The sequence below is a fragment of the Kogia breviceps genome, chromosome X, assembly GCF_026419965.1.
Source record: "Kogia breviceps isolate mKogBre1 chromosome X, mKogBre1 haplotype 1, whole genome shotgun sequence".
Classification (NCBI taxonomy): Eukaryota; Metazoa; Chordata; class Mammalia; order Artiodactyla; family Physeteridae; genus Kogia; species Kogia breviceps.
Genome location: NC_081330.1, coordinates 107,425,174 through 107,444,998, shown reverse-complemented (window position 1 = coordinate 107,444,998; position 19,825 = coordinate 107,425,174). Strand labels below are relative to the sequence as shown.

Here is a 19,825-nt window from a genome sequence, read left to right as displayed (position 1 = left end):
TTCCTCGGCATAATTTCCAACTATTTTTGAAAGAGATCAGAAAACTGAACACAAAATGTACTTTATTCTCCATTCTTCCATAGTAAACATAGTTAGGAAACACTGCAGTTTTTTTCTTTAATGATTCAGAATCTTGCAGTTTCTCATGATGAGAAGTTTATATATGAATTTTCATTGTATAAGTACTATAGATATAAATATAAAATGTATAGGAGATAGATGGATGTATCCTTGTTTTGCCCTCAACAAGACATCCATCAATTTAAGAAATATTTTATTAAGTCCCTATTCTAAAATTGAGTCACTGGATTTATTTTTAAAAGGAATCTGCTTTAAAAATCCACTTACAGTTTTACCCTTTATTTACCATAGCTGAGGGGAGTATGTCAATCCACATATTTAAAATTCTAGGGTGGCTTTATGGGCATGGACAAGGAGAAATAAAATTTTATTTATGAAATATCATAAATCAAATATGTTACAGCAGCACATTTTCTGACTGTTTATCTAAGAGTGACCAAAAAACAAACTTTACACTGCATTAACATTCACAAGGCACGGGAGATATCTGGCAAGATAAAGTCAGGTATTGTTCTAAACAAACTACCTCCAAATGATCAAACTAACTCGACACACATTGTTGGGGAGCAAGTGGGGTCCGAGGATAATGATAAAGCAAGAACGAGGAACCCAAGAAGCTCTAAACTGCCACTGTCATCTACTCTACATACGAGAGCATCCGAGTAGATCGAATGTCCTATCGAAACAGAAGAAAAGGAGGAGGAGGGGAGGAGATGAAACTGTGCTTAATATGATTGGATTTTGGAATTATTTTTCAACCTTGCATATACTATCCTTTTTTTCATCCTAATTTTAAAATATTAAAAAACTGAAGTTAGTCCTAAAAATGGATCATACTATTCTAACACTCCAAATTTTCTTTGCGGTACTGGTAAACTTCTTCTATCAGGTCAGAAAACTCAACTGTACATAACAGAACTCCATTGTAGGTCGGGAAAATTATGTCAGGTCCTGAAAGTAGGCATCAGGAGCCTTCCTGAACTACAGAATAAGATTCTCACCAAGACTTCATGTAAACAAAACTACCTGAAACTTCTGTTTTCACTGTTTATGCATATGAAATTTTATAGCAATAATTCTTGTTTCTAGGAAAAGCAATTGTCGAAAATTGTGTGATCATTAACTATGACAAACTTAGCCATCTCATTTTTATTTTCACAGATCATGTTAGGAAGAAAGCTACAAAATGCCAGATTAACATTTCAAAACTTACTGGAAAGTAATGGAGGGAAACTGATTCAGTTAGCAACGCTAAATAAAACAGACAATTCATACAGATGCTTTCCATGTAAAATATTAAATAAACACTCAAAAATGGCAACTTTTTCAAATTTAATAAGCCAATCCCTAATTTATTTCTCTGAGCAAAGTTACTTCTCATCAAAGCTCTAGCTTTATGCACAAGCTTTTCCTGGTCGAAAACACACACTATTTAGGAGACTGGGGTATTAAATGAAATAATAAATGCTTTTTCCTCTGTCTCTCTTCTTCTAGCCCAAACGCTTAAATATGTAAGGCCATGTAAAACAACTATTTTGTTTTGTCCACAGCATATCAATTACAAGGACAAATGCTGAGAATTCTTCAACTGGATTCAAAAGAGGGGTAAAGTAGAAATGCTTGACTTACTTGCCACTGTTTCATCAGCTCTCTTACTCCCTTGGAGTCTTCTAGGAGCCTTTCCTTATGGGTGGCATCCTGCAGGACGTTGGCAGTTGTTTCGGCTTCCGTAAGCCAGGCAAGAAACTTCTCCAGGTCCAGCGGGAACTGTTGCAGTAATCTATGACTTTCTTCCAAAGCAGTCTCTCGCTCACTCACTCTGCAAAAGAAGAAATGTCCAGATGCAATTCTCCTCAAACATCAGAAAGGCACACCCAGTGAATCCCACGAAAAGAGCAAAGTCCAAGGGACTAAATTGTAATATACAAACAAAGGGGTGAGTTGTTGCTAAAAGTCCTCTTCAAAGCATCAACCACTAGAATAGTGTGTGTGTGTGTGTGTGTGTGTGTGTGTGTGTGTGTGTGTATTTGGACTTTTAGACTTTTGAAAGTTCACATGTGAATTTTCCAAAAAAAAATTTTTTAAACTTTTTAGTTTCTGCTGGTCAATTTTGAAAGCTTATTTTAATATGCTGCAAAAGTTTAAGCTAATCTTTATAGGTAAACCCCTAAAATCTATACCATGCTTATCTTTGATGTCACCTGAGGCAGGAAATCATGATTAGATAGGCCAGGAGAAATGCAAACCTAGAACAGAAAGTTGAACACTGGAGGAAGAAAGAGAAGGGGACTGGAGAATAAAAGAGAACAAAAAGACTAAGAAGTAGGAAAACCATGTATTTCCTAGAAACCGTTGTACAAAATGTAATTTTGCATAACATTCTCATGTTCTAATTGTGTTAGCTTTAATTTTCATTACCTGATGGTCATACAACTGAGAATATTTTCCAAAAGAAAAATTTTATGTGTAATGGAAAAAGTGGAGCCTAAAATCCAGACAGATCTGGGTTCAAATCCCAATATCCTCTACCAAGTGTGTGATATGGCAAGTTACTTAACCTCTCTGATTTCTCATCTGCAATACATAATGCTGTGATGAGAGCGAAAATACAATGTGTGTAAAGCTGAGTGCCTCACACATTATGTAATCACATATTATAGTTGCTCAAAAATGTTAGTTCTCTCTGCCCACATCCCATTCTCATTTCTCTAATCTTTCAGACGGAATGAACCAAATTCCCTAATGACACAAAAGTCTAAGAAAAAAGTTATTCGTATTTTCTGACAATATATATAATGTATGTATTGTGGATACACACACATATGCCCTCAGCAAACGTCTACAGAATAATAGCCTGGGAAGGAAAATTGCCTGAGGCAATAACAGTCCCATCTAAAAAAGATTCAGGTAAATTTTGTCTGCAATGAGGAAATTAGTACTCTATTTACGTGCCATATTTGCCTTCTATTATTACACAAACACTTTCTGGGATTAAACATAAGCTAAAAATGGATTTAAAAAAAATTGAACACTTGAATATGATACACACTGCTTGTTAAGATGTGATTGTCAATAATTATGCAAAACTGCAATTTATTTCGGCAGCAACTTTATCATGGGATGTGCAAACCAGGCAATAAACAACTCCTGCCAAGCCAGCGGCAGCAAAGCCCCGGGAAGAGCTGTTTATTCATCATGGGTGAGGTTTTTGCTGAGCATACAGTCTTCCACAGTGTAGTTTTGGTGCTCATACTGGATAAAAATCTTCTGTCTGCATTAACTGGTGGAGGGTAGAAGAGGTTTACGAGGATGCAGCTATTGGAAAAAAGGAAGCATTGCACTAAGCTATTTATCAACTCCTAAATAAACTTGGATACTGCACAGCTGAAAGGTAGCTTGGTGCTCTGGCTGGGCAAATCAGTTAAACCTCATGGAGTTCAAGGGCTAACCTGAACTGCTGGCCCCCTGCTTATTTAGTTTCCAGGCAAATTATCAATGCAGGGAGAAATATCAAAATATCATTATTTGCTTATTTATTTATCTTTTTATTTAATATGATTTAAAAATTCAGAACCATTGCAACAACACTGAGAAGAATCTTAACGTTATAATCTGTCATGAAACGTACAAATGTACAGGTTGGAGCAGGTGCAACTGCTAATGTTTGACCATTTCTGACCGATAAAAGGGGCAATTTCATCCAGTTCAACCTAATATTTTAGGTTGGCTCGTGCACTGCAAATCACTAAGATTTACTCCACCACCAGTTCCAAATCTGGCATAGAAAGAAGCTGTCACATTGCATAAGATAAACGCAGGGTTAGACACTGATGTATAGTCTAACATACTCCAAATTCACACAAAATAAAAGAGCAGTGTGAAACTCCCTCATGGCAGAGTGAAGCTTGGAGAATTAGATACTGTGCATTTTATTATCAGCTTCATCATCATGATGAGCTGCACCTGATGCATCTTAGCTCCTCTTTCCTTAAAGAGAAACACCACTAACCCTCTGCTTCCAGAGAAAGTAACTAGTAAATAACTTTCTAAAATGTGATGCACATAAATCAGATGAAAGGGTTCTACCCAGACAATGAGGTTTCCAGCCAAATCCTACCAGTGAGTTTGCTGCTTTGTAAATTAGGCCCTTAGGGAAGAGCAGTAACTCTTTCAGGACCTTAAGGCACTGTTTTCCTAAACGATACCCTCGTGGTCTGAAATATTGACAACATCAGGCTGAATATTTTCCAATTTGGAAATATGTTAAAAAAATTCAATGGCAGCAACAGCAGAAAAATCTCGTTGATCAGAGGTGAGATTGTTATTTCCTGCTTGTGTGGGAGACTTAAGGCTGCATCCTTTCTCCTGAGATCAATCTATGTACACTGAATTCTTAAACTTTAATTGTGCCAAGTCTAGACTAGAAATGAGTCAAGGGTACTTGTATGCCATATTTGTGCATTCCAAATAGCTCTGACTATATGCCATACTTAAAATTTTTCCATTACCATATGGCTTTAAATGGCTTACATGATAAAATAAAAATGTAGAAATAATAAGAATCATAAAGAAACAAAAAAAAATTGGCCTAGAACAGAACTGAAGATCTTGAACATAGATTATTTTTTTTAAAAATTCCCCTATCTGGATTATCAAATTATAGACCCTGGAGAAAATTTGGCTGAACTTTAAAAGTAAGAATGACCAGATATCATAAAATAGTAATAATGCTTTACAAATATAATCTACTGCATTGGTTAAGTACTTTTTATATAACAAATTTTAATTATCAGCAATTCCAGGTTTATAATGCACAAAAATAGCTGAGAATTTGATGGAGTGTGGAATGGGATAGTGACTTCAAAAGGTTTTAGTTCTATTCATAAGGGCATCAGACACCAACCTCCATATGTAAATACAGGCAGGGTGGTTCTCAAAGTCTGTTCCGCAGCCCAGCAGCATCGGCAGGCAGCATCTGAGAACTTATTAGTAATGCAAATTCTCAAGCCCTGCCCTAGACCTACTGAATCAGAGATTCTGTGTGTAGAGGCCAGCAAGCTGTATATTAACAAGCCTTCCAGGTGATTCTGATATATGCTAAAGTTTGAGAATCACTGATGCTAGAGACCAAACTTTGAGAACTACTGGTGCAGTGGATGCTGTGCTGGGCTGCCTAGACCCCTCTTCAAGACTGAAGTATGTTTTGCTTTAGCTTCTAGGAAAGCTGCTGGAGGCAGGCTGCATCCAGTGACTGGTTAATATGTGGGCCATAGAAGCCCGGTCCCCTTGCTCCAACTCAGGGCAATTCGGGAAGGCAGCGGAGAAGAGGAGAGGTGACTGATGTTGTGGCTGCAACTGAATTAAAGCCCAGCTTCTCCTTCCGCCCTACCGTGCTTCCTTCCCCTTCCTCTCTCACAGGTATTAACCTGAGAGCACCAGAAAAAATTCCTGCACGTTAATTGCTTTCTCAGGATGTGCCTTTTGGAGAACTTGACCTGCTGAAATGTCACACTAAATAAAAATTTGAAAAATACACCTGTTACAAAATGTATGGGGAGAAATATATAACTATACTTGCACAGATTGTGGTCTCAAAAGGAGACAGGACGGAGGATTCTCACACTCAGCAACTGAGCCTGAAGAACCACTGCACCTTTGGTTGCCCTTTAAGGAGATCTATAGATAAGGCAGAGTTGCATTATCACCAGTTAGAAGCAAGCATCTACTGAAGGGGCAAAGTGCTGGCGCTATACAGCTTAGTGCAATCCTGCATCTGCCCAAGAAGGGAAGGTGCTCATCCAGAGACAAGTCTGCATAAAGGGGAAAAATCACAGAAGGCATGTCTTCAGTATCTCCATTTTCTTTTTAAGAACCGATTATAAATGAGGCAATCAGATAAGTAATAATCTGATCCTTCACACACACACACACACACACACACACACACACACACACACACACACTATGGTATCTTTGAATAAATCTCTAAGACTCCAGATTTGCTATTAAGTTGAATATCACTAATTTCTTATGGGTCAACCTAATACACAAAAAGCAAAAGAGAAAAGGGAAACCTACTACTTTCCAAGGTAAGGCTGAAGAGCTTAATTAATGTATAGACAATATTCCATGATTAGATACATGGATGGATGATATTTAATCAGTGCACTATATTATAGGATTTTAAAAATATACATATATAATAAATATATATATAAGCAAACAGAAACAAACACATTGAATATTTTTCGGGAAAAAAAGGCTCAGTCTGATATAGAAGGCTATTTTGCCCCGGTGTTTCTGAAAGTGTGACAACTGGGGAAATTCACAGCACTTAGTCTTCTACTAAATAATATTTCCATCTGTGCCCTGGTATTGTCATGGAGTCACCAAATAAAACACTCTCAATCTTTCCTTCTTGGTTTATTTGCATTTTAACCACTATCATTTCCTACGATATTTTTAGGGGAAGGATTACAGGATGACTTTCTCTTTTATTTCCCTTTTTTTGTTGTTAGACATAGATCACAGAAAGTGAGTACCTTAGCAGCAAGCACTTGGACTTTGGACCAAAAGATTTCTGGCAACGTCAAACACTACTCATAGAACCAGGGTTAACCTGACATTCAAATTCTCTGTAACCATAACAGTCTCTCCTAGTTTGCTAGTAAATAAATTAATTTTGATTTAAAAAAATAACTCTACATTGTATTTGCAAGGGGCAGCTAGAATTTTATTACCTATGGCTATACAGCAGTTTGTAGAAAGGATTCCTTTTAATCTCCAGCAGTTCTATTAGTAATTTGCACTAATGAAAAGCATGAATCTAAGCCAGATCCTTCAATAATGCTTGGACTAGTATCCCATTAGTTCCCTTTCTAGCAACAATTCTAAAGACTGTGGCTTTATTTGTCTTTGGGCAACATCTACTTAGATATATGACCCAAAAGGTTGTGGCAATGAGAGGATGTTTCTCTTTTCTCCTCTGTTATCGAACTCTAAAGTGAGAGACATACTCTGTCCTTTTAATGGAACGATTGACAAAGGGTGTGAGATGAAGGCTGTAAGGTCCAGCGTAGAAAATAAATTTTACATCTAATAATCTATATAGCTCTTTAAAGATTTTAAAGTATGTTCAGATTTATTCTCTCACCATTTCACAAGGTATCCCCTATTTTTTCTACCTACAGTGTGTTTCTCTTTTTCTTTGTATGCTTCCAGTTGGATATTTCATTCCTTCCCAGTGGGTTCAACCTCCACACAGATTATCTTTAAATATGAACCTCATTCTTATTTCCATCTCATTCATTAGGTGATCCATGCATCTAGTCCATATGTATTATGTGCCAGGATTTATGCTTGGTGATGGTGACACAAAAGTCAATGAGACATGGACTTTGGCATTTAACATATTCAAGTCTGGTGGAGAAGACAGATAGGTAAACATTTAACTATAGTTACAATATGATTTGGGTTATAGTTCATCTGGATTCCCTACCAGTAGCCCAAATGTAATATGCATCACACTGTATTCATGAACTTCTATCTCAATTTGCCAAACAAGTGATAAACGTTTGTTTATTAAATAAACAAACGTTTATCTTTTTAAACATTTGTTTCCTTTTCTCATCAAAGGAACTGGGGATCATCTTGCTGGGCTTTATCTCAAAATACAGTGATGGGGTTTCCCTGGTGGCGCAGTGGTTGAGAGTACGCCTGCCGATGCAGGTGACGCGGGTTCGTGCCCCGGTCCGGGAGGATCCCACGTGCCGCGGAGCGGCTGGGCCCGTGAGCCATGGCCGCTGAGCCTGCGCGTCCGGAGCCTGTGCTCCGCAGCGGGAGAGGCCACGACGGTGAGAGGCCCACGTACCGCAAAAAAACAAAACAAAACAAAAAACACCAAAAAAAAAAAAGAAGCAAAATACAGTGATGGATGCTCAATAAAAGTTTGCCTAATTGAAGTGATTTTCGTACAAATCAGAAACCTTTTAGATACTTGTCATAGGTTATTGCTGGTTTCATTTTGCTGTTGGGAAGATTGATTCTGAGAGAACCATAATGACCTTCCCAAAGTTGCACACAAGGAAGCGGCAGAATTGGGATTATAGCCCAAGTCTTGCATCCTAAAAAAGAGGATTTCCTAACTCTGAAAATAGATATTGGTGTCCACTCCTCTCGGATATATTCATTGTAGTAAAAGAAAGAAAAGCGCAGGAAAGTTTATGCCTCTGAATCCTGGCCTTCATTTTGGAGCACGAATGTATCTCTTTGTTACTTTACCATAAGCGGCATCCTTGAAACACATATAAACCTACCCAGAGGGAACCCACACATGCAAAGATATTCTCTCACCCTAACTATAGTAGAAAGATCTAGCCGGTCTTTGCTGCAGCACACAACAAATCCATTTTCAACGCAAATCTGCTGGTTTTCTGTTCACCGACATATGCATTAATGAGGTTTTCATCCCCTCTCTCCTGAGGTCTGGTACTAAATTACTCAAACTCTCCACAGTTAATTGGAAACCGCAACCTAAATGTTCCCAAAGTATCGCTGATTAGTTCTCAGAAAACTCATTCCTATCTTTCGTCACCCCAGACAACGCAGGGTGACTTTTTAACATGTGCAGAAGCAACACACTTGCACGAAGAAATAGATTTAGTCCTCTAAAGAGAGACCACAGCTTGGAAGCTATCTATTTAAGCTTTCTTCAATGCTACGGACATTTTAGTAAAAAAAATATTATCACCTGAACTTTATCTTTGGATAGTAAGAGAATATAGGCATTATCACTCATGTAAGGAATTTCAAAATACATTTTCTGTCTCTTTTATTTTTTTACTCTCTGGACATTTTTTAAATTGAGATTTGCACAATATATCATTAGAGAAATAACCATAATTACACACTTTTCCTCAGAGCACTGGGATATTTCTGAAAAGAAAACGTTAGGAGACAGCAGTAAAAATGTACTTTGTACTATTCTTTGCATTACTCACTTCGCTTGACTTGTGTTTCAGGCATTTATCACTGAGAAAAACAAATTGATAAAAAATATACAAAATATTATGAACAAGTGCAGTATTCAAGATCCTACCTTGGATGTTAACAAAGAGGTTAACATTCTTTAGTCTAAGATGATCTGCGTTTTATATTTTTCTACTGATACAAGACCTTAAGGTACTATTTGGAGAAGTTTAAAAATAATGTCGGGAGTAATTGATTACATTTGGTTTGGTTCACATACAGAGACTCAAAATATTATTTTGGATATTTATAGAACTGTAAAAAACCTTTAGAAAAAATGTACAGTTATACTACCTTCCAGATGAACACAAACTTAGATTAGGGTTGGGTTTATAATTGGACACAATTTCTACTCTAAATAAATTCTCTCTGATTTGTATAATGAGAATCTTTAAGTTGGTTTTGGTCACTTGTAGTGTTAATCTCTTTAAAAGATATATTTTCGTAACTGTTGATAAGCTAGATTGAGTAGCTTTCTTCTCTTCTAAAGGATATATGAAAACTAGGATAGAAACCAGTGAAAAAGATCATCTCCTGGAAGTCTCAGAAGACTGCAGTCAAACAAATATGCATTCCCATCCTCAATAACTTAGAAAAAATAAAGAGAACAGTAGATTGTTAGATGCTGTTATATAGTATTCAGAAGACAGCAAGGCAGGTGGGTTCAATTTTCTAAGATCAAAAGGCAAACGTATAGCAGATTCCCTTTAAAAGGAAAGAAGTGGCTAAAAACATATCAACTGATTATATGAATTTACAGTAGAGGTCTGTCAATGGAATTTAGAAATACGAACGACTGCATAATTCCTGATATGAACTTCAAGTTATAGTCTCTAAGTATCTGTGACTTTTATTACTCAATTCCTCATTCAGCACTCTTGTGGTTAATAATGCACTTTTGAGAGTCATTTAAATTCAACACTTATTGTTATAGAATTTTGCGCTAAAACAATGCTCTTCAGTTTTCAAGCTCTTCTCTGTATATCTTCTCCTTTGATATGTTAAACAACTTGATGAGGTTAATGGGGTCGGTTGTTATTATCATCAACATTTTACAGTTGAGAAAACCTGGCTTTCAGAGAGGCTGGGCAGTTTCCAACCTAAGTGGCTCTTAGTCCACTCTGACATTCTCTCTTAAGGTAGACTTGCCAACCTCCCTGTGAGGTAAACATAATGGATATTAATATAGTACTATTCTCAAAAGCGCCTCATTTGCTGTGATTATTATAAGAATCAGGATTATGGTGTATATTTGTGTGAAGAAAAACATTATTAGTCCTTTGCTTATCATCTTCAGCTGCCACCTAAGAGACCTATTAAAATGAATACTGCACTTTGGACTTGAAGTAGGCTTGAGGATTTTATTTTAAAAGAGGGCATTACAGTCAGGAATAAAATACTTTTTTTCTTATGAAATAATAGAAAATTATAGTACATACGGTTGTGGCCTTCTCGTAATGGTAATTTATGGTTGCTAATAATACCAAGATAATCTGGAAATCTGTATCTTTTGAGAAATGTTTTACACTAAAAGTATCTAACAAGAAAACCAAACCTTCATATGTTTCTTTCCTAGAAGTATTACAGTAAAATAGACACATTTTAGTAAGACTGGTTGAGAAATGAATTAATCTCTCAAAGTGACGCTGTCTTGATAGACTCGAAAAGAATTGCCCTTTTATTTCTCAATCCCTTTTAATGACTCAGATATGATTTATAAGACTTGTAGGATTACAAATAACTTGAGCTCATTAAAACTAATGATCAAAATAAAGAGTTAAAGTTTCCTGCATTCTTACTTTTAATTACTATGGGGAGAAACTACATTTAAAGGAACTAGATAATGTGAAATATACTGATGGCCTTCTATAAAATCAAGTCAAATTTATGAAGAATAGTAAAAAATTAAGGATTCATTTTTTCAATTAAAACTACAACACTAAAGGAATAAATCTGAGGGCTGCACGTACTTTCAAAAATCCTCTTACTTATGAATGCACCGCTTATAAAAGGCTCTATATCTTCGTTATCATCATCATCATCATCAGCCATCATCATCAACTTACTGTAAATTCCTTGAGCACAAGGATTCACACCACAGATCCTGGCATTGAACAGACATTCAATACATTAAATTAAAATGAAATAGGCACAACTTCTAAAAATGAGAAGGTCACAATCCCTTGTTTCTAAAACACTCATAAATTAGAATTATTTCTTGATGCAAATTTACTGAATAATAATTTATATTTGTATAGCATTTTTTTTTTTTTTTTTTTTTTTTTTTTTTTTTTTTGTGATATGCGGGCCTCTCACTGCTGTGGCCTCTCCCGTTGCGAGGCACAGGCTCCGGACGCGCAGGCTCAGCGGCCATGGCTCACGGGCCCAGCCGCTCCGCGGCACGTGGGATCCTCCCGGACCGGGGCGCGAACCCGCGTCCCCTGCGTCGGCAGGCGGACTCTCAACCACTGCGCCACCAGGGAAGCCCTGTATAGCATTTTAAAGCTTATACGTTGCTTTCTCATATACTATTTCAGTTGAACCTCACAGTAGCTTGTACATATCCTCTTGTTTGTTACAGAGAATTGACTGCATAATAGACTATGACTCAGTTATAACTAAGATGTTTCAAAATGAGAATAAGCCATCCCTGTGATCAAAATTATGTTTTGCTTTGTAGAAGTGTGGATATTAAATCTTTGGAGCTTATATCTTTCATCAAGTTTTGTACTAGCAGTTGAAGTGAAATGGTGGACTATTTCACCGGGCAACATGTCACATTTAATTGTCAGTGACTGAATTTCTGCTACTCTTTCACGAAAACAATGTATTTTTTGAAAAAAGAAATTAAATGCACTCCTGCAAAGAATGCTAATTCAATGTATTTTTAGGTGCATTGCAAAAACAGAGGGCAAAGCAAACAATAAGTTCTGTCAAAATGAATCCATTGGACTGGCAAATTTTCTGATAGAGTGTAAGTTTGATCCTGGTCCAGAGATAGCATGTACCAAAAGGGCCTTAAAAGTCATCCTATCCAGGCACCCATTTGGCTCTGTCAGCCAACATATTCCTCCCTTCCCTGCTTTGCATCACCCGTAGATTGGAATAGACACCCTCTCTGTAGCTCCACTCATGTTCTGTCCAAAAAAAAAAAAAAAAAAAATAAGGGAATTCCCTGGCAGTCCAGTGGTTGGGACTCCATGCTTTCACTGCCGAGGGCCTGGGTTCAATCCCTGGTTGGGGAACTAAGATCCCGCAAGCCATGTGGAGTGGCACATAACATAACATAATGTAAAACATAACGGAAGTGTTCAGCTATTAAAAAAAAATTTAGTGTGTCAGGGATAGAATAGAGCATTGTGGCATAGCACCAGAGATCTTCATTCGTCACTTGACACTGATCTCTTTTTTTAAAATCTTAGTTCCCCGACCAGGGATTGAACCCGGGCCCCCACCCCACCCCACCCGCAATGAAAGCGCTGAGTCCTAACCACTGGACCGCCAGGGAATTCCTGAACATTGCTCTATTAATCAACATTCTTTGTGTGAAAGCATGAAATGGTTGCTAAACCACCCAGTTTGCCTTGCATCTAGCAGGATTTCTCCAACTTAGTCATAGGAATATAATGAAAGACCTTGTCAAATGTCCTGATGAAATGTAAATACACTGCTGCATTTTGTTTACCTAGCATTCTAAAAATTCTTCAGTGAAAAAAATTATTTTTGCCTCAAACATATAGATAATATAAGCTTTTTTTAAAGAAATCTCTGTTTATGTGTATATCTGTGTTTGTTTTACTAAATTACCTGATTAGTCTCTGCAAGAAATGGGTTCATATTTCTCTCACAGCCTCCATCTAAGAAGCATTCATGATTTTACATGTCTTTGGTAGCTACAATAATATCTCCTGTGATTTTAATATAGAATTCAACTGCATTTGTCAACATCTAGTTAGAAGGCAATTAATATAGCTATGAAAGGAAGGTCATCATCACCCTTTTGTAGAGACCAGGGCATTTAATAAAGATGGTGGAAATAGATTATAACTGCAGTGATAATCACAGAGTTTTTAAAGACTGTGCTAAACAATCTAGCAGATGTTAAATGTTTGCTCATTTCATTCAGTCTTATAAAATGGCAACTGGATCACCAAGAAAGAAAAGGCTAGGTTCTCAGAGAATAATGTTATTTCATTAATTGATAGATCAGTTCTCGTTGGGAAAAAATATTTAAAGAAATCTTACAGACAACACAGCAGAGGCTTTCTGGAAATTGAGGGAGAATTTTGACTAACAGGGTGCTTGAAGAGTGCTACTGGTATTCCGTGGGGAGGGGCTGGAGATGGTAGACTCCACATACAACAAAACACTGTTCCAAGTCCCACTAGATACGCACGTAGGGCGAAATCCTGTTTATAAACACCTGAACCTAGAACTTAACTCAATTTTACATACAAATATAAAATACTTTTGTCAAGATTTTAATACACACTGAATTTTTCATAAATGCAACTAACTGCCATGAAAATCCAAGGAAAATTTTACATTGTGTTAAGAATTTTGTCAAAAATTGTTTAGCATTCTGGAAAATTACACTACGGACGGCCAGTGCCACTCACAGTATTTGAGTCCCGGTACAACACACTGGTGTCATCCCACATTTGTTGATACTGCATTCACAGTACAATCAACCAGAACCTTCATTTGTGTTCTACTTTGATCCTGATTGAATCATTACATACAGAGATACATATTATTTTATTATAAACGACTCGTATTTCTCTTTAAAGTCAGTGCACCCATTTTAAAAAATGTGTCTGCAGGTAGGGTATATTATCTACAAATTTTAGTTTATGACAGTAAAGAAGGTGTTACAAAGTGTTTGTTATAAGAAAGAAAGGGGTTGGCATTGGATCTGAGGAGGTTGAAAACCACTGATACAGAGCTACAGGGAAATTTCAAGATGAGAACATTATACTGAAAATAGATAGAATTTTTAAAGGAGAGAATGAGGATATTTTCCCTCTGTGCATCCAACCCCCGATCCTTACAGCTCCATAGAGAACAGAACTGTATTTTTTAAATTGCTCACTTTTACAGCCAGCTGTGGCTACCAGTGAAGCAGAGGTCTACTTCATATACGAACCTGAATTAAAAACAGCCAGGCCTTTAGTCAGTTGAGAGCCCACATTCTTGATTACATTTGACACAATAATCATCAACATATCTTAAGACTCAAATCAGCCTGACAGTGCTCGACTCAGGGCTGCTTCTCCCAATCAGCTGAAAATTGCAGCCCAGCTCATCTTCTAGGGAATAAGTTTACATTTACAATTTTGCTGTGGTGCAAAGGCAATGAACATGATGGAAGGAGCAAATCAACTTTCTAACTTAGACAATAACTATTTTAAGTTCACAAACTCTAGTGAACCTGTTTTGACAGGAATGAAAAAGTATAGGCGTTTTGTTATTATTTTTTAAAAGATACACAAAGCTTAAGATAGCTAGAGTTTGGACTAGAAAGGGGGACATAAACACACACTGTGAATATTTTTAAAAATTATCCCCCCCCAAATATTTTCAAAATGAGAGCTTTCGGAAGGGACAGTCTTTTATGTAAAAGACATATTAAAATAATTTGCAAGTAACAGATAGGTCCTTACTATTTGGAAATGAAAAGTTACTAGATCTCAGGGTCCTAAAGAATGAATTTACAGTAAGATGCTAACAAGAGAACACTGTTTGTTAGTGTGACACAAGGGTTATTCTACGTATCTGGTTCAAAATCATTTCTCTTCTATATTTCTAGGGGAAAAATAATCAAGGAGATTTTTGTGCATTTTATTTCCTCAATTATGATACTTTTTGACCTGGATCAAGGCAGTCTGCATACGCTATGGAAAAAAATGAACAATGGCAAGGTAGCCTCACTTCATGGCAGCATTTCAGATGGCTGTGCTGAAGATCTGCTCAGAGGAACCATGCCCTGATGTGCCATTTTCTAAGTGGATAACAGTTCAGAGGTAGAAGACAGAAATATACAGATGAGACAAAGAAGAGGCTAAAAAAGTGAAAAAAAGACATGCTGAGAAGCAAAAGAACTAGCAAAGCAAGAAGATGCTGGAGGAGCCTGAGACAAGGATTTTCTAGCCATTGGGGGTGGGGGAATACATGGGCAGGAAGAGGAATACATGAGTTGACCAAGCGGGTGAGACCCATGCGAAGCAACTGCCGAAAATAATGGAGAAACCATGGAGGCTGAAGCGGAGATCAAAAGGAATAGGGAGGGAGGCAAAGTTGGGGACAGGATCACATAAGAAGTGACAGAAATAATAAATAAGAGAGGAGTCACCGTAAAGGCAATGCTTCTTCGAGTTTTATTTTTCCCAAACATCTGTATTCACCCAAAGCTGAGCACTTCTTCCAAGACACCATGTTATGAATATCCTTAATTTTATGGATATCCCTAAAGAAGAAAGATTTATTTTTTCATAGTACAGCTGTATTTATGTGGGAATTAGGATGGATTTTTAAAGAGTAGTTTTTGATGCAAGTTTTAATCATCATGTAGGAAATAAGTCAAGGCTGAATAAATGAATGTTCATCTATTATATATATTCATTTATTATATGTATGCTACATACAATATCATCTAAATTAATTTTCCCCCAAATTTTTATGATGTGAATTATTGAGCAAAGATAGCGCTAATGCTTCTCGGTGAATTAATTGATGTCTTTCTCCTCTAAGATTAGCCAACAATCTGATTATTGTAAGCAACGTTTCCACAGGCTCTGTTCTCCTTTAGAAAACAAAGTTCACATTTTCTGTTGTTAGAGTAATTAAATCTTTGAAGAGTTTGTTTTAGACCTTTAGAAAAAAAAATCCTCATGTAAACTAACATTCTTTAAAATTATCTAGAAAAACGTATACATTCACATCTTTAAAAACACCACCACCCGCTGCTATGAGTATCACGAGGTAGGTTAATATATACACAGCAAAGTTTGCAAAAATAATCAGAAATAAGCCTTAGCAATGAAATCCACGTATTTTATTTTACTCTGTCATTACCTCAGAGTGTTTTTCCAAATTCTAGCAACCTGAATCGTAAGGAAATGGAATTAGAAATCCTTTGAGTGACTACTTCTTAAATTATGGATACCATGTTGTAAAGCATCTGGCTCATTCTAGTACTGGCAAGATTTCTGAAAATAAAAAAAAAATGCTCTTTATATTTTGTCATTTAAATAAGCCGCTTAGTGATTAATCAACTGATTTGCTATAGCTGGTTTCAAGGTATATGCTAGTGACAATACTGATAATGGCACGACACTTTAAAACTCCACATAAGTAGATTACTCAACAATTTGGTCACTTTCCTATTCAGGTTCAGTCAGGTAAGTGTAGTTATGAATTGCTTTTGCCCGCCATAGAATGGGAGTTAAATTTCTTTTATCCAATTCTTATTTTGCTCGATGAGGTCTGTGAGCACAAAGAAGCAAAAGTTACCATATTGGGGGCTTCCCTGGTGGCGCAGTGGTTAAGAATCCGCCTACCAATGCAGGGGACACGGGTTCGAGCCCTGGTCCGGGAAGATCCCACATGCCGCGGGGCAACTGAGCCCGCGCGCCACAACCAGTGAGCCTGCGCTTTAGAGCCCGCGAGCCACAACTACTGAAGCCCTCAGGCTTAGAGCCTGGGCCCTGCAACAAGGGAAGCCACCGCAATGAGAAGCCCGCACACTGCAACGAAGACCCAACATAGCCAAAAATAAATAAATTAAATAAATATTTTTTTAAAAAAACGATGACAGAGGTATTAACATTAAAGAAAAAAGAGTTACCGTGTCAAAAATCCACGCAAGGGGACAAGCCAGTTTACAGGACTGACAATGAATGAGGTGGCATCTAGGAAAGATGAATGCCATTCAGAATGACCATGCTGCTGAGTTTCATCTATCTGTTCACTTGGTGTCAATGAAATTGTTGAAGTGAATTTCAAAAATTTTACAGTGGTTACTTAGAAATCACTGGCTCCCCAGGCAACTTTCTAAAGCTGAGCTCAGCTCTTCCATTTCCCTGCTGGCATGACAGAATACACCGTGAGTTTACTGCTACTCCCCACCCGTCTTCGAGACCACTTTGTGTGTCACTAGTGCACCTTCCTTCTTCAATAAACGTTGTCAGTAGAAACAAACAATTTGTGGATAAACTGTGTTTTTCTTCTTCCCTTTCTTATTTACAACATTTGTACCATTATGTCACTACATTCTAGGCGTGATTTAATAATTAGTTTATCATTAAGTAATTTGAGTTCTTAGAGGAAAAAATGACAGTCTCTAGAGGTAAAGGTGTAGCTCATCATATACACTGTAAAATTGGAGTGTTTTTGATAGGCACATATGTATCTGATTTTTCTTTTGAAAATATGAATATCATAATTTTCCCCACCTGATCATGTCTTGCCTGGAGCATATTTTAAAGCAGCTCTGAAAACGTGCAGTGTGTGACATAATTACTTTAATCTTCATAAAAAATGATGTGATAAAAATAAAAGTATTGGTGTAGCCTTGGTGCTAGAACTGAAAATACTGCATATATGTTTTGTGGAATATGTACTCAAATGATACAATAATGGTATTAAGGATACATTTTAAAAGTCTTGGTTATGAACCCAGTGCAAGTAAATTTAGAATTCTACAGTTCCCTCATTAAATTATAACAGTATTGACAATTCTTCCTATATATGTTCGAAGGAATAAAAGTTAATATTAATAGAATGTTATATCTCTTCTTTGAGAAAAAGATATTATTATTATACTTTCCTGGCATATGTATTCATAAACATAAATACAAGGGGAATTTTCTTCAGCATCCACAACACCCATTGCAGTACCTGGAAAAGAGTGAGCGCTTAATTTTTACCAAAGCAATTAATTAGAAAATGAAAAATGTATGTTCATATCAGTCTTTTCACCTTAGATACTTTCGTTATGTAATAATGACAGTAGTATACATGTAACTGTTACTATTTGAGTCTTTTTCTTTTAAAGTTAGAATCATTAGGCTCTACCAGATAACCCATTTCAAAAGCAAAATTTGGCAAAAGTTTGGAATAGAGATGAAGAAGATGGAGAGAAACTTGCTTTTCCAAGAAGAATGGCAGATATTTGCTTAGATGCCCTCTTGGAGCCAGTCACAATGATGCTGGCAAAAGCAGAAAAGAGTTAATAGAACTATTTACATGTATGTATGTATGCATTAGAGCCCTTTCAAGTACTGAAAAGTAACAAGTCACCCTACGTGAGAAAATTCTCAAAGAATCAGAGAACCCAAGATCATATAAATGATACTTCAGTGTAAACATAAGCAAAAGCAAAAGAAGACTTCCTTCTTCTTCTTCAAATACAAGCATTTCTGTGTCAGAATTGTCACAAAGCTGGGGTTTTGAGCTGGGGAAAGTCATAGACTCTCTGTTGTCTCAGTATCATTTCCTGAGTTATAAATATTTTGATAATGAAATTGGCAACACATTCAGTTAACTCAGACATGTAAAATGTTATAATCATTTGGAATGTGGACTAGCAAATTGTAAAGATGTCTGTCTCCCTGGTTGTTGTTTGACAAGAGAGAGCAGAACTCAGCCCAAGTAAGCCATCCTGCCCTTTTAATTAGGGGCTTGCGCTCAAGAAGGAGTCTGCAAAATCCTGCTAGAACTGTGTTTCAACTCAGGTTCTCCAGACTCTATTGAGCAGCCCTGGCCTCTCCTCAGAGCTGATTGGGTCTATCCATCAGGAATGGTTGCCAAGTGAGAAGTATATGGAGGCTGACTCACACACACCAAGTGCTTGGCTGGGCTTCTAGAAGTGCCTATCTGCCAGGATAAATTTTTCTGCCACCAGCAGCAACCTAACAATTAGGCTAAATGCAATCATTAGCAGGTTGTAGATTATATGTTTTGCATGGGAAAAAAAAACTGTAAGAGTTAGTCCCATGTTATTAACATGTTGATGAGGACAGAGTATCAAGGAGGGTTAATGGAGTTTGTTTCAGGGGAAAAAAATATGTATTAGCAGATCCCAGCAATTATAATAGACTCTTGTTTATTGCTATTTGCTAAAATAGACACTTCTTTTACTAAAGGGATCCAAGATTATTTCTGTGGTTTCTAAAGGATCTACCCTCCATTCTCATTGTGGAAAGTCTCAGGAAAACAAAGATAAGTCAAATATGCTGTGCCAGACAATTGATCTTTCTCTTTCTCTGTCATCATTGTCACTGCTGTTGTTTTCATAGTTGTCTTCCTTCTCCTTTTCCTCCTCTTCTTTCTTTCTCCCTCTCTCCAATCCCTCTCCCTCATTTATCTATCCATCTATCCATATCTATGTCTATCTATCTAGCCATCCATCCATCCATGAAAATGTTCCTAAACTTCTAATAGAATATGAGTTAAAATAATAGTTTGAAGGGAATAATAGAAAACGTCTACGTCTTAGTAGAGTGAAAGGCAGAGTAACACAAGTTCCCTTGAATAGTATGCAAATGTATAAATGTATGCCCAAGTGAAGAGTTGAGCTAATGGCACTTGAGAACACTACTTAGGTAACATCCAGTGAAATGATCTTCATGCAGTAGCCTCGGCTGGATGCTATGCCATCTCTCTGACAAATGCTTACTGAGTACTGAGTATCGTACCAGTTACTACAGTGGCCCGT

General features: G+C 36.9%; 1 protein-coding gene across 18 annotated transcripts in view; it reads right to left on the bottom strand.

The window, feature by feature from the left end:
- Window positions 1–19,825, bottom strand: part of DMD (dystrophin) — a 2,551,447-nt gene that overhangs the window by 500,567 nt on the left and 2,031,055 nt on the right. For all 18 annotated transcript variants that reach the window (XM_067023689.1, XM_067023685.1, XM_067023692.1 and 15 more), the window contains one exon: window positions 1,711–1,900. In XM_067023689.1, the coding sequence (XP_066879790.1) occupies window positions 1,711–1,900 (190 nt within the window). The remainder of the gene's footprint in view (window positions 1–1,710; window positions 1,901–19,825) is intronic.